Genomic DNA, 13,124 nt, shown 5'->3' on the forward strand with positions numbered 1-13,124 from the left:
CAGTAGGCTGCAAATGTATAATTTTCAAATTTGAAGGCAATCGATTGAAATGCTTTATACTAACCTCACGCATAGTTATTAAATGCGTCTAGAAGAAAAGACCAGTTTGCAGTCTTTCTATTTCTCAGTTTTTCTTTTCCATCACTTCTTTTATTCCAGCCCTTTTACTCACCAAACAAGAATAGGAATCATTCAGTCGGTGATCCAAGGTCTGTCTCTGTAGTACTCTAAAGAGTGCAGCATGGTCAAATGTGCAAGGATTAGCAGAAATAAACTCATCCATGTCATGCTTCTGTGCATGATCTGCATCTGCATGTAGAAAGGTAAAAATAATACTTTGATATAGATTATTTCACTTTAACAAGAGCTTAAAATTATACGGAGAAGAGCTTTAATTAGAACCTGTCTTCTTTTCCAAGTCTCACCAGTTCTTTCTCTAAAAAAACTGCCACAAGTAGAATCTAAGCAAGTGACAATGATATAACAATTCATGGACAAACAGAGCAAAAGTAACACACACACACACACACACACACACACATATAAATAAGATAAAGCGATACACATATTCTTGTATATTTATATGCTTTAAAATTCTCACATATAAATAACAAAATATTCACACACAAATACTTTCAATACTGTTTTCATATATTGCCCACTGCAAAGCTTTCTCTGTAATAATGTTCTAAAATTTTAGAAAGTTTAATATCAACCGTTTTGCCAATACTAACTATGAGATGCCTGTTTTAACAAGATACTAACAATACAGAAGATTTGGTTTATTTAAAACAACAACATATCTTTGCTTACAGGCATGAAGACACTTATCTCAGAGGAAAGTAGCAATGGAAGATAGCTGGAAGCCCATTTCTTAAACATCAAACTAGAGCAGAAATGAACACATAGCCCCACACAGGGTCATTTCCAGTCTTTTGCTTTTTATATGCAGTTTTTAAAGAAACAAATATAAAGTAGTAATGGCAAAGAGCTCTTTCAGCCTTCCAGAACAAGAGTAATGAAACTGGAAACAATATTTCTTTGTGTAAATTATATATAACATACCATTTTAAATGGCACCTCAATCAAATATCTGAATTTATTGTTGTTCAGAGATTGCATCTTTCAACGCCTTTGAACCCCGCGGGTTTATCAAAAGACACAATCTAGCGATTCTTTCGTTAATGGTATGTTTTGTCAAAATCCTCAATGCAAGTTGCTATAAAGTATGGACAGAAAAAGCCTTACCATTGCCAAAAGGACTAGTTATGCATTAGCACATTAGCTCACTTTGATTTTGTACACAATATTGGGAGTGAACAGGCCACTATCAACTAAAACATTGATTTGACCCTTACAATAAGGTCTTTGCTCTTCTTTGTTCTTTTAATTTCAAATATAGAGGTTTTTAATGTTTGTTACCAGAAAAGATGTATTCTCAATATATTCTTGAAAACTGTGCTACAAACCTAAAATTTCTATAAAAAAGGAGACAAAAGTTTATTGATTAAATCCAATTCTAAAGTTAGGTTCATAATAAGACTCCATATTGATCTGTGGGCATGATGCTAACATAATCAGTCACATTTAGAAATTTAGCCCCAGATCATATTGATCCATGTCAAGTCCAACTTTCAGATGCATTTGCAGATGGAAGAATTATTTAATTCAAACTGAAGGATCTACAGCATCATATCCTGAAAAGATGCAGAAACAAATTCATATCACTTGGCTCTGTATTGTCAAAGCAAGAGTCACATTCATGTGACAGATTTAACAAGGTACATATAGTAAATAAACTGTGTGATAACACATTGATAGGTTACGCTATGAGATTATCATCTACAGATAACAGGAGTACATTTTTACAGAGTTTTTGGAACAATACTTCCCCCGCTCCTCAAGTCCTAAGATATATTCATGTATGTAATTAAATGACTATTTAATTACCAAGCATAAAAATATTAATTTTAGATATAACTACATGATCTCAGAATCTCCTGATGTAGAAAGGGATTTGAATTAGTCTTAAGTAAACTGACATTTTTTAACTGAATTGCGATGTAGCGTACATGGCAGTTTGCTATTAATTTCATATATGTAAAACATTTTTGATTAGCAAAGGATATGGGGAAATTGTTACACTGATGGTTTACTATAATCATCTGATGATACAGAAAAGGAAAAGAAAGACAATGGTGATTTTTTTCTCTCTCCTTATCATGCATATAAACTAGATCTAGATATTTCAAAATAATTCAAAGCCTTGATATTTCATATTAACATTCTTTATTTCTTAAAAAGAAAAGCGAATTAGTTTATGTAAGTTCATTAACTTTTTTTGAAAACAAGTTTACTTATTATATAGTCCTATACCATTAAAACCTTAATTATTTGGTAGCATAGGCCAGGGCTTTTCAACCAGTGGTACGGGTACCACCTGTGTACATTGGCACCTGGCAGGTGGTACGCGACCATCCTAGAAAAGTAGCAGGGGAGGGGAATGAGCTGAACCGGTGGCAACACTGCACAAGCCTGAGCAGGAGATGGCTGGAGCTGCAGGGCTGTCAGGGCTCAGTGGAAGCGCCAGGATCAGCGCTAGGCTCCAGCTGGAGCTCAGTGCTGATCCTGGTGCTTCTGCTGAGCCCAGAAATGCTGATCAGGTGGAATGTTGCAGCATCTCCAGGGTCTTGTGATTTGCATTCAGATGGTTGGCTGATTCATATTTATGACGGTCACAGTGTCCCAGGATCATGTGAAGTGACCAAAACCTGCTGCAACCACCCAGCAGACGAGGGGAATAAAAACCAAACACCCTCCCACCCCACCCTCGCTGCCAATCCTCAAGAAAAATGCTCACAACAATGAAAACCTCAGACAGGAGGAAGAGCACCGCCGGGCGGGCAGGCAGGTGTCTTGCTCGGCTGTGGCTTGGGGGGCACTTTTTTCAGTGCAATTGTAAGTTTGAACAGTCATTAAGCAACTGTTGTAAGTCGAGGACTACCTGTACTTAATCACTTTTTCTTCTTTTTTTTGGTCATCAAGTTTTTGACACCTTGCTAGGCGACTGGTGGTACTCGGATATTGCCATATCCTAAAAGTGGTAACAATGGGTGAAAAGGTTGAAAAGCCCTGGCATAGGCCCTTGAACTTATAGTAGAGTTATATCAACATAAATTGATGCCACATTGCTGCACTCCCCTGTGATAATTGATCTTGAGTTTCATTTGGATAAATACACAGTCTGCTATTCCCTAAAAGAGCAGAAAGAATCCTATCCAAACGTAGTTTTTTTAAGGGGATACTGTTCAGTCAAAATTGTAAAAGTAAATTGGGAAATTGAGATGGAGAATCGTTTATAAAATGTTACTGTTATTTTCCTTAGATGTCTTCATATAACACAAAAGAAACAGAAAAATAGCTACTAGAATATTTTGTTAAAACCGAGGACTGTTTTAACCGCATTTTGCTCTTTTTGCTGACTGTTTTTGCTGCATTTCTGCCAGCAAATTAGCATAGCCAGCAAGGGCTGGCTATTTTGGTGATCCCCCATCTGTACTAAGTTCAACCAAGAGACAGTTGCAGGAAGTACGATGGAAAGGAAATTTGATAAAACACAAAATTATCCTGTAGCTATTGTCAAGCAACTAGACATAGATGGGATGCAGCAAGACGACAAGGAAAATGATAGTAACCCTTAGGTTGATACCTGCCAAACAGGACCACATAGTTTGCTGTCACATTTTATATTTAAGGAATGTATGTCTCTTCCTAGCCTTAGGAGAAAGCAGCCAATATTTCTTTATGGAGAATGAAACTAGGCATGCCATTCCTAAGGCTGCCTCTTATTTTCGATTTTAAAAATCGGCATCATTTGTATCAGGAAATCAATAAACATAAATGTGGGGTGGCATCGTCCTTCAGAAGTACTGTCTCATATAAATGTTACAGTATTACTAAATACAAAGTAAGCCAAAAACATAAAAGGATGCTATAGTTACATATGGAAAAATGTGTTATTTGCAAATTACAATAGAAAGAGGTATTATTAAATAGGAATTAGTTAGCTAAGATGGTTGAAATGGCACTATATGCTTACTCTCTGGCTATTTCTTTAAGCCAAAAGGGTGGTGAGTCATTGTTTCTATTATATTATCAGCTTGTAGAGTTGATTTCTTTACAGCCATATGAGCCACTTCAATTGCCATAAAGTTGATAAAATCATATAATCAATAAAAGAACTACTAGAAATGCCTATTACACTGGCAGTAATAACTGAAAACATCAGTAGTAGTGAAACCTGACCCACTCTCCGGACCAAGAGGCAATTATAGCAAACTGACTTTTCTTGCTTGATGGAACAACCAGGTTTTAACCACCTTTTAAAAGCCCGAAGAAGCCAGTTGCAGACCAGGTGGAATACTATTTCAGAGGCTAGGACAGGGGTGTCAAACTGCTGGCCCGTGGGCGAGATGCGTCATGCCAAAACTGCACCCACCCCATTGCTGGCAATGGAAAAAAAGTCGCAATACAGCACAATACGTCACGTGACGTTGCGAGTTTGACACCCCTGGGCTAAGAGCACCCACAAGCCAAGTGGCAACTAGTGCTGCTCTGTGAATAAAGATGTTACATCCATCAGTATTTGAACTTCAGTATTCTGGACCAGCTGCAGTTTCAATGGCAGTCCCATGTGAAGCTTATTGCAATAATCCAGTCAAGAGGTAACTAAGGCTTGAGTAACAGTAATTAATGCCAGCTAGGAAAAGTCACAATTGGTACACTAGATGGAGCTGAGTGAAGGCCCTATTTGCAATAGAAGCTTGAAGAGCCACCAAAATTGCAAACTGAATCTGTTAGGGAAGTGCAACCTCATTTAGAATTAATGGAGGAATATCATCAGAAGTAATTCTTGCTGGAATTAAGCCTTAACTCTTCTTTCCTGTGCAGACCTAGGATGGTGTTAGACTTTTGGATAGCAGTTTGATAGCATCAATAATTTGGTCAGTGGCCAAGATTTATAGTTGGGCATAATTGGCATATTGATGCAACCTGAAATATTTTCTTCCCAACCTTCCCCCAAAAGGGATATGCTGGAGACAGTCTTCAACAGTGAAGACAGTACATTAGAATTCCCATCTTGTCTTTAGAGTCCAACTTTCCACCCTGTCTTTAGAATCCAACTTTACTGGCAAGGCTTCACATCTGGTTAATTGCAGTAAAGTATCCTTTGATGTCAATTACCCCATTACCTCCTCTTCCCCGAGTTTACAGCTTCAAATTCCTGGCAGAGAATTGGAAAATTTCCTCAAATGAGAATTCATGAAGCGATGTAATCTTATGCTCTTCTTGCTCAATATTATTTCACCAAAATAATGATGCAACTGAGTCATGAATACCCAATTGAAGGTATTTGTTATAAAATCAGAATAAACCCTGAAAGAAAAATAATCCCTAAAAACTGTTTCCATGAGAATCTGTATTGAATTTTAATGATACCAATTACATATTTTAAAAAGTAACAACAGCAATAATGAGCTACAAGTCAGGTTTTTAATTATTATTAATACTATACATTTTCAAGAACAGTCAAGTTAAATGCTGATTAATTATACAATTGAAATCCCATAACTTAAGAACTTACTCTGTGATAAATCTGTGTGAGTATTGCTTCCTTTTGGATTCATCTTCTGTGCTTGACCTACAGGAACTGGCTTGTAAGATTGACCAGTAGCTCTGTACATTGCTTGGACCCAAAGGATCCGATCTTGTTCATCATCACTGGCAAATATCACTATGTCGCCTTCTTTGACAGCATTGAAGAACATCTGACCACCTTGAAGGCCTGCAGAATTAGAAGAACTCAGGATTCAGTCAAGTTAACTGACGTGAAATTAAGTTTTCTCTTTCCCCTTCCTCCTTAACTAATAACTGGATTTATAGTCTACCTTTCAATATAAAAAGAGAACTTAAAGTGACTAAATTAATAAAAACATAATTAAAGGCACAGTTAAAATGTAAATGTTAAAAATCATTAAAATCACTCAAAAGCTAAATTGAAAAGATAGGCCTTGATGTCTCTGTTGCAACCAGAAAACATGGAGGACAATTTCAATGGGAGTAATATTATACAACTTGGAAGACATGCAGAAAAATGTGTAGTCCTGTCTACCCAAGAGATGGCATATTGAGCAGAAGCATCTTCAAAAGGGTCTCTCACTTTGTCTCCTCACTTTGATCCTTGTATGTATATTAATGGCTTGTGCTCCCACTTAAATACATTTCTCTAGTTAACCAACTTCCCTTGAAACTTTCTGTCCTAAGCACTTTACTGTACTAATTAACTGATTGAGTGAGTTCTTGCTAAAGGAAAAATGTGTATGATGGCTATTATACAAAAGTGGTTACTTGATAGCAGTACCATTTACTACTTTGCATTTGATATCTTCAGGAGGAAGAGCACTATAAAATCAGAATCAAAACCTTATCCTCAACTTTGAATAAAATATTGCTTTTCAATTAATATCAGTTCATGATATCAATGCCTTTAATAGCATTAAAATAATATATAGCCTGGCAATTCAGATCTGCAATGAGAGGGAGATGTTTTTGATATGATAGAAAATGATATAAAAATGTAACCTGACCTAAAATAGTCTCTCTCTCTTTCTATCTATCTACCTACTTACTTGATAGGATTTTATGAAAAGATAAAACAAGCCCTCTTTTCTAATTTACTCTGCAATCAGACATTTTAACTCATTTTGCAGAATACCTGGATGGGGTGCTGTATAATCCACAGTGTATCCTTCAAGTTGCATTAACTCCTGAGGCTCTGATTTTTTCTCTCTGTAGCTGCACATAGCAAATGTATATTGGCTAACCTAGGTGAAACAAAAGAGAAAGAGAAGCCCTGAATTAGCTATACTTCACTACATCATGTTATATTGACATTCAGCTCTTAGTTCTGTGGGACATGGGACATAAACTAGCTGTTAAATGGGAATTATAAATAACCTGCCATGTTGCTTAGAACAAATATGTCAACTGCACATTAACAACTTGAAATTCACAACAAAACAAATTGGCTTACAAAATACACTTAGATATCAGGACAATACCACTAATCTATTTGTATGCTAGAGGTCTACAGCAATCCTTGTGCAATAATTGTGAAATCGTAATTTGAGAAGTAAAAGCACCTTTTTATCTGTTACCAGTACCCATCTTGAGAAACAATGCTAAATTGAAAATGTAATCACTATTCTATACATTTCCATCAATACATTTTTTAAACCAGGTATATGTAAGGCATTTGTTCATTTATCTTGAACACTGCATGTCCTTCCAACTGACACTAATACACATATATTTACCTTAAAACTTAGAGTGCACAAAAGTTTGAAGGTCACATCAGACTTCGCACAATTTGTCTAAGAGCTGTACTTCAGCAATGGTTGGTGGATAGCAGGCCCTATTTTTCCCCCCTAGGTGGAAGAATGTGCACATGCAACATGATACACAGATATCTTTGTATCAATGAACTGACCACTGCAAATAAGACAGAAATGTTTGGCTTCACCCACTTGGGAAATTCTGAGGGCTACACATGAGATGCTGGTGTGCCCAATAAAGCCTCTGGTTAAACTTTACAACCCCAATAAAAACAATCAGGAAAAGTATCCAGAAAATAATTGGACCTTCAATTCTGTGTCATTGCTGAGAAAAGTAATAGTTTTGAATACACACATGCCATTTGCATTTGACTCCAGATTTTTGATTATTGTGGTCAGGTATAAGATTACAAAAAGTGCAAAGTGATCACCATAATCAGACAAAAAGATTAAGTAGACAAACTCAATGCTACCTGATTTAAATGGTTTTTTAAAGTTGCTGGGTGAGGCTATTCATTATGTCACCCATAGTTCATCTGCGACTTAATAACCCTTCAACATAAAGATAAAATACAAATTTAACACAACTCCTGCAGTGTCAACAGTGCAGGAATTATGAAAGGGATGGCAAAATGCCCATCTGTCAGTACTATTCTTTATAGACATTCTAAACTAGGTCTATTCGTAAAACCGAAGTGGTCAATTGGATTGTGCACTTCAGACTGCAGGTGAAGGAAACAACATCAACAACTTAGTGCACACTTATGTGAGTGGAATCAGGGGATTGGAGACATATCTCTTTCAACTAGATAAGACTGCTGTTAGCTTTGTCTAAGCTTTTCTGAGAAACAGAAAACAAAAGGAAAATCATTGAAGAAGAAAATAGAGACCTGAAATCTCAGGTGTTTAAGATTATACATGGACAGATATCAATATGAGTTCAAACGTGACTTGTAATAAAACATCACATACACTATGTTACAGTATGCTTATATGAGTACTATTGAATTTATACATAATTCTATCAATCTGTGTCTGACATAAAACTGTAGGTAGTAGTATGGATAGCCTAGCTTGGCCAATGATCAAAAATACTACAAATGAATTTTAATGTTCTTGGTTTCCTGCATATTAGATAAAGGCATGAGATTGTATCTGTACTCTTTTTGTGTATTATATTCACATTGTTCTTTTCATATTTTAGTCATATATATTTTAGTCTGCCAAAATACAAAAGGTACCATTCCTGCATTCCTCACTGAAAAACATACTTTATGTCTATGGGAGCAGGAAGGGGCAAAAGTTAATTTTCAATTTACAAAGCAGTTGTGGAGACTGGACAAAAATATTTGATGAAAGCCCTCCACCATATTCTGAAAGGTCTCTGGGGAGGGCCTAGTAAATTATGATGGATATTTTTGCCTGCCAGCATCCATGAACATGGGGAAACCCAGTTGAAAAATGAACCCTCATTGCCATTACCTTGCCATAACAAGTTTCTTGTATCCATTCATCTTCCAACTGGAATACTTTGGGAAAAGACCCAGTGACATATTCCAGAATTTTTGGGAGGTAGCTTTAGCTTCCTCCGAGGTCATGCCTCTGAAGTTTGATAGATTTGTCAGCTGAAGGGACCTTGAGGAAGCCCAACAGTGCTGTAACCACTGGATGGTTGTCTCTTCAATCTAGGTTGTCTCCTAGTTGCTGGTTTAACTATATATATACCAGACAGTTCTGCACATTGTCAAAGCAAGAATATACAGTATTTGCAGCGTTGACAGATAGGCTGATATAAACAACCTTACTTTATTCTCCCTATCTTTGCTATTGCAGTCTGTACCCAAAAAACTACTCTATACATTTTAAAATTACCATAACATATTACCTTTGTGTATATTCAAGATTTTACCTAGCACGTTTGTGCTCACTGCACCCTATGATCTTATGTGCTCAGATCTCCATGAGAAATTCTTCATGAGAAAGACAGCTAAAATAATGAGAATTCATACTACCAATGCTTGGAAGTGTGAAGAGCCATTGAGTTATATTCTCTATCTGGGTCTATTGGGATTGTTTTGTTTTTTTTTGAACTGGGTATAATATAGTTCCCAAACTCCAGCATGGATTCAAAGGAGGGAATCTGTCACTGACTAGATCTATTGATAACTTTTAAAATGTATATACATCACATATAGTATGATTATCATTGAAGTTAGAGTGAGAGTTGCAAATGTAGCATTCATAAAATACAGAATTGGTTTAATGAGTTGCCAGTGAATGCTATATTTATACTCTTACACACTCTGAAGCACCATTTTGGAATTGAATCCAAAGTGCTGCACAACCTTGACTGGAAGTGAACATTTATACACTTGCTCTCTTGAATATAGCCTAGAAAGAAATTCAGGATTTTGTAAATGAGTTCTAATAGGACACTTAAATCCACAAATAATGGGATTACTACAAAGAGTTGTGTGCACGGGAAAGAAAAATCACTAACCTGCACAAGAACAAAGTAGCGCTTTTTCCATCGTTTCCAAACTTTTTGTCCAAGGGCATACAAATACCTGTTAAATGTGAAGACAAAACTTTCTCAGTTAAAAATCTTACAATGAAATGGCCACAAATGAACATAAATGGAAGAATTGAGGATTTGTTTATTACATTCCTCTATTTGCTTATCTTTAATATACATGGATACATTTTGATGCATTTATTACTAGTACTACCTATCTTTTCTATAAGGAGCATGAAACATAGATCTTGAAAGGTAAATCAGTGTTATACCATATGCTCCACATAAAAACTAAGATTTAGCAACTAAGGCAACCCTATTAGTTTATAGCAGAGGCAAGATTTGAAATTGAGGTTTTCCAGCTCATAGTTCATGTGGTGTTTCATGAAGAAATCTGTGAGTTTATAGTAGTTGCCTTTCAGAATGCTATTGAATTTTCAATCAATCTTCTTCAATCTGGGGCTGTGAAGAATTGTTGGGGCTACAACTTCCAAGACTTCTAGGAAAGGCAATCTCAATATGTCTAGAACAGGGGTGTCAAACTGCCCGCAGGCCGGATGCATCATCTGGAAGCCACGCCCACCCTATTGCCGGCAATGGCAAAACCGGCCCGATATGTTGCATACCAATGAGAGGGAAGGAGGGAGACTATCTTTCCCAAATCCCAACTATCTGTATTCATGATCTGGCCTTATTTACTTATTAAATCTACCTGACACCCATCTCACTATTGACAGTGACTCTTATCTTGTTTATAGCTTTCAGCCTTGTCAAAAATGTTAATGCTTTCCTTGATCATTATAAGGTTATCCATCACTGCTCTAAGGCAGTATTATGCCCCTAATTAAAAAGTTATCCTTACAAGTGAAGAAAGATGAAACTGACTTAATCATGGAATGATACTAGCAAAATTTTGGCTTCACCGACAGACATGAGAGGGTAGCAGGAGCTATTGTGCTCAGTCCTTGTGAGTAAATCTTGAATTGAAGGCTCATCCAACCGCCCAATGGAAAAGCTGCCAGCTTTCTGACAAGGGTCAGAAATCAAGGAACAGATGGATGTTTGAGTACCTGGAGAAGCATCCAGCATTATGCAAGACTACTTAGGAGAACCCTATGGAAATAAGAATTGATCACTGCCACCTGAGAGCTTCATGTAAGGTTCTACTTGAGTGCAACACATCTTTCTGTGCAAACCCAATCCTGTATTCTTTATACTCCATTTTAAATTGTGCCCTGCAAATCTCTTGTTGTTTCTAGGTCTTGCTATGATACTTGGTTCAGTGAACATTGTCTGCTGGAAGGTAATCTATTCTCTTGAACTTGAACTTAAATCTGTATTTATAACGACAACTGATTGCTGAATTTATGACCTTGTAATTGCTATACTAACCAACTCTAACCCAAGGGGGGGCAGGAGAATTATGCACAGTATACTCTTCTTTGACAATGAAGGCAGTGGTTTATGCTCTCAATATCACTGATCACTTGGTTAGATAACAATACTTTAAAAATGTCTAGTATGCAGGTAGTACAAAATTCCTATAAAAGTATAAAAGAGTATGTTCTCACACAGTTTCAGGGTAGAGCTGAGATTTCTACAAATGATAAATGTTGCCAAACACAAAACACACATATGAAAATGGTAGCCACAAACACTCTGGAGTTGAAGAGTGGCCATTTTTAATTGGACACTGGATAGTACAAGAGCCCATGGCAAGGAGAGGGTTGAATTGGGTAAATATTTGCAATTTAGGCCAAAGATGCTACCAGGACTTGCTCCTATAGGAAGGGAGATATAGGAATATACTTCTGTGTTCCTGTAATGCTAAGGTGACCAACTGTCCTCCTTTAGGGAGGACAGTCCTCCTTTTGTGAGTTCTGTCCTCCCTCAAAAAGTGTCCTCCTACATGTCCTCCTTTTCGATATTTGAAGACTAATCTGCAGGGCTTTTTTTTCCCTCATAAAACGCTCAGAACGGCGTTCCGGCACCTTTTTTTGATGGTTTTTTTTTCAACTTTTGCATGAGCTGTGCAACTCCCGCTATTGGCTTTTGAAAGCCAATAGGAATTGCTGCTGAGTGCGCCAAAACACCTGGATGGCAAACTTTGCATATGTAAGTTGTCTGCACCGAAAGCAAATTGTCAGGAACTTTGCACCCCTCCCTGCTACCCAACTGCACCATCTCCTAGTTAGTCCTGAAGATACCTGGAGGAGACTGGAGCGGCGATGCCATGGTCACTTTCTCTTGATCTTCGGCCCTGCTAGGGCAATAATGGTGTGAGTGTGAGGGGCAGTGGTGGCCCGCTCTACACAGGGCTGCACAGGGTGGGCGATGGTGCTGTCAGGGCGGCTGCAGGTAGGGTGTGTTGATGGTGGGCTGCCCCCGGGGCCGGAGCCGGCGCAGCTGGTGCTTTGGGAGCTGCGGGGCCCGCTCTACATGGCGAGGCAGCAGTGCTGGCGGGGCAGCGGCATGTAAGCATAATTACAATATAAAATGTTATTGTTACAAATGTTTTTATTATGCATTTATCATATTATAGTGTATTCTGTATTATTGTTGCAATGAATAAAATGTTTCTTTTATTTACGATATTTTTTCTTCAATTTATTGGTGTCCTCCTTTTCATTGTAAAAAAGTTGGTCACCTTATGCAATGCACATACAGAATTGGACTGTCTAAGCAGGGAAGATGGAAGAACATTTGAGGTATAAGTTTACAAAAATCAAACCCGACTGGAAATTTAAATTTGAGTGTGGTTGTTATATTAATTTCTTGTCTAGCCCCAGATCCAATTAAATCTCAGGATTTGTTGATGGGGAGGAAGTCTCAGGTTTCCCATTTTCTTACTTGCAGCACACATAGTTTGAGAATCCCAGCAATAGCCAATAAAATAAAAGGTACAAATGCATGCCTACTCCCACAGACCTGAACTAGCACTGCTAGCTAAAGATGAGTCAGATAAGCATCTATTGTATGTCTGGTAGGATGAATCGGATTCTTCAAAAACACTGTTCGCCATAGGGAAGTTCTTACTTGATTGTAATATTGTCTGTGGGCATTCTGGATATAGTTTGCTTTCTTTATGAAGCAGGGAACTAAATGCAAAAGTACATGACAAAAGACATTGCAATGCCATGGAACCTCCAGGTTGCCAAATGTAAAACTATGTTGCTTGGCCATTGAACTTTCCAAATTCAAAAAGTGTTCAGAAG

General features: G+C 37.4%; 1 protein-coding gene across 4 annotated transcripts in view; it reads right to left on the bottom strand.

The window, feature by feature from the left end:
* Window positions 1-13,124, bottom strand: part of CADPS2 (calcium dependent secretion activator 2) — a 317,808-nt gene that overhangs the window by 126,798 nt on the left and 177,886 nt on the right. For 3 of the 4 annotated variants that reach the window (XM_029285368.1, XM_015822226.1, XM_015822219.1), the window contains exons 9-12: window positions 9,895-9,961; window positions 6,776-6,884; window positions 5,645-5,845; window positions 173-309 (exon numbers count right to left, since the gene is read on the bottom strand). In XM_029285368.1, the coding sequence (XP_029141201.1) occupies window positions 173-309; window positions 5,645-5,845; window positions 6,776-6,884; window positions 9,895-9,961 (514 nt within the window). Of the gene's footprint in view, window positions 1-172; window positions 310-5,632; window positions 5,846-6,775; window positions 6,885-9,894; window positions 9,962-13,124 lie in introns of all 4 variants that reach the window. The other variant, XM_029285371.1, reaches the window with a different exon arrangement.

Source organism: Protobothrops mucrosquamatus, unplaced genomic scaffold, assembly GCF_001527695.2.
Source record: "Protobothrops mucrosquamatus isolate PMUCROS unplaced genomic scaffold, P.Mucros_1.0 scaffold_172, whole genome shotgun sequence".
In the NCBI taxonomy this organism is placed as follows: domain Eukaryota; kingdom Metazoa; phylum Chordata; class Lepidosauria; order Squamata; family Viperidae; genus Protobothrops; species Protobothrops mucrosquamatus.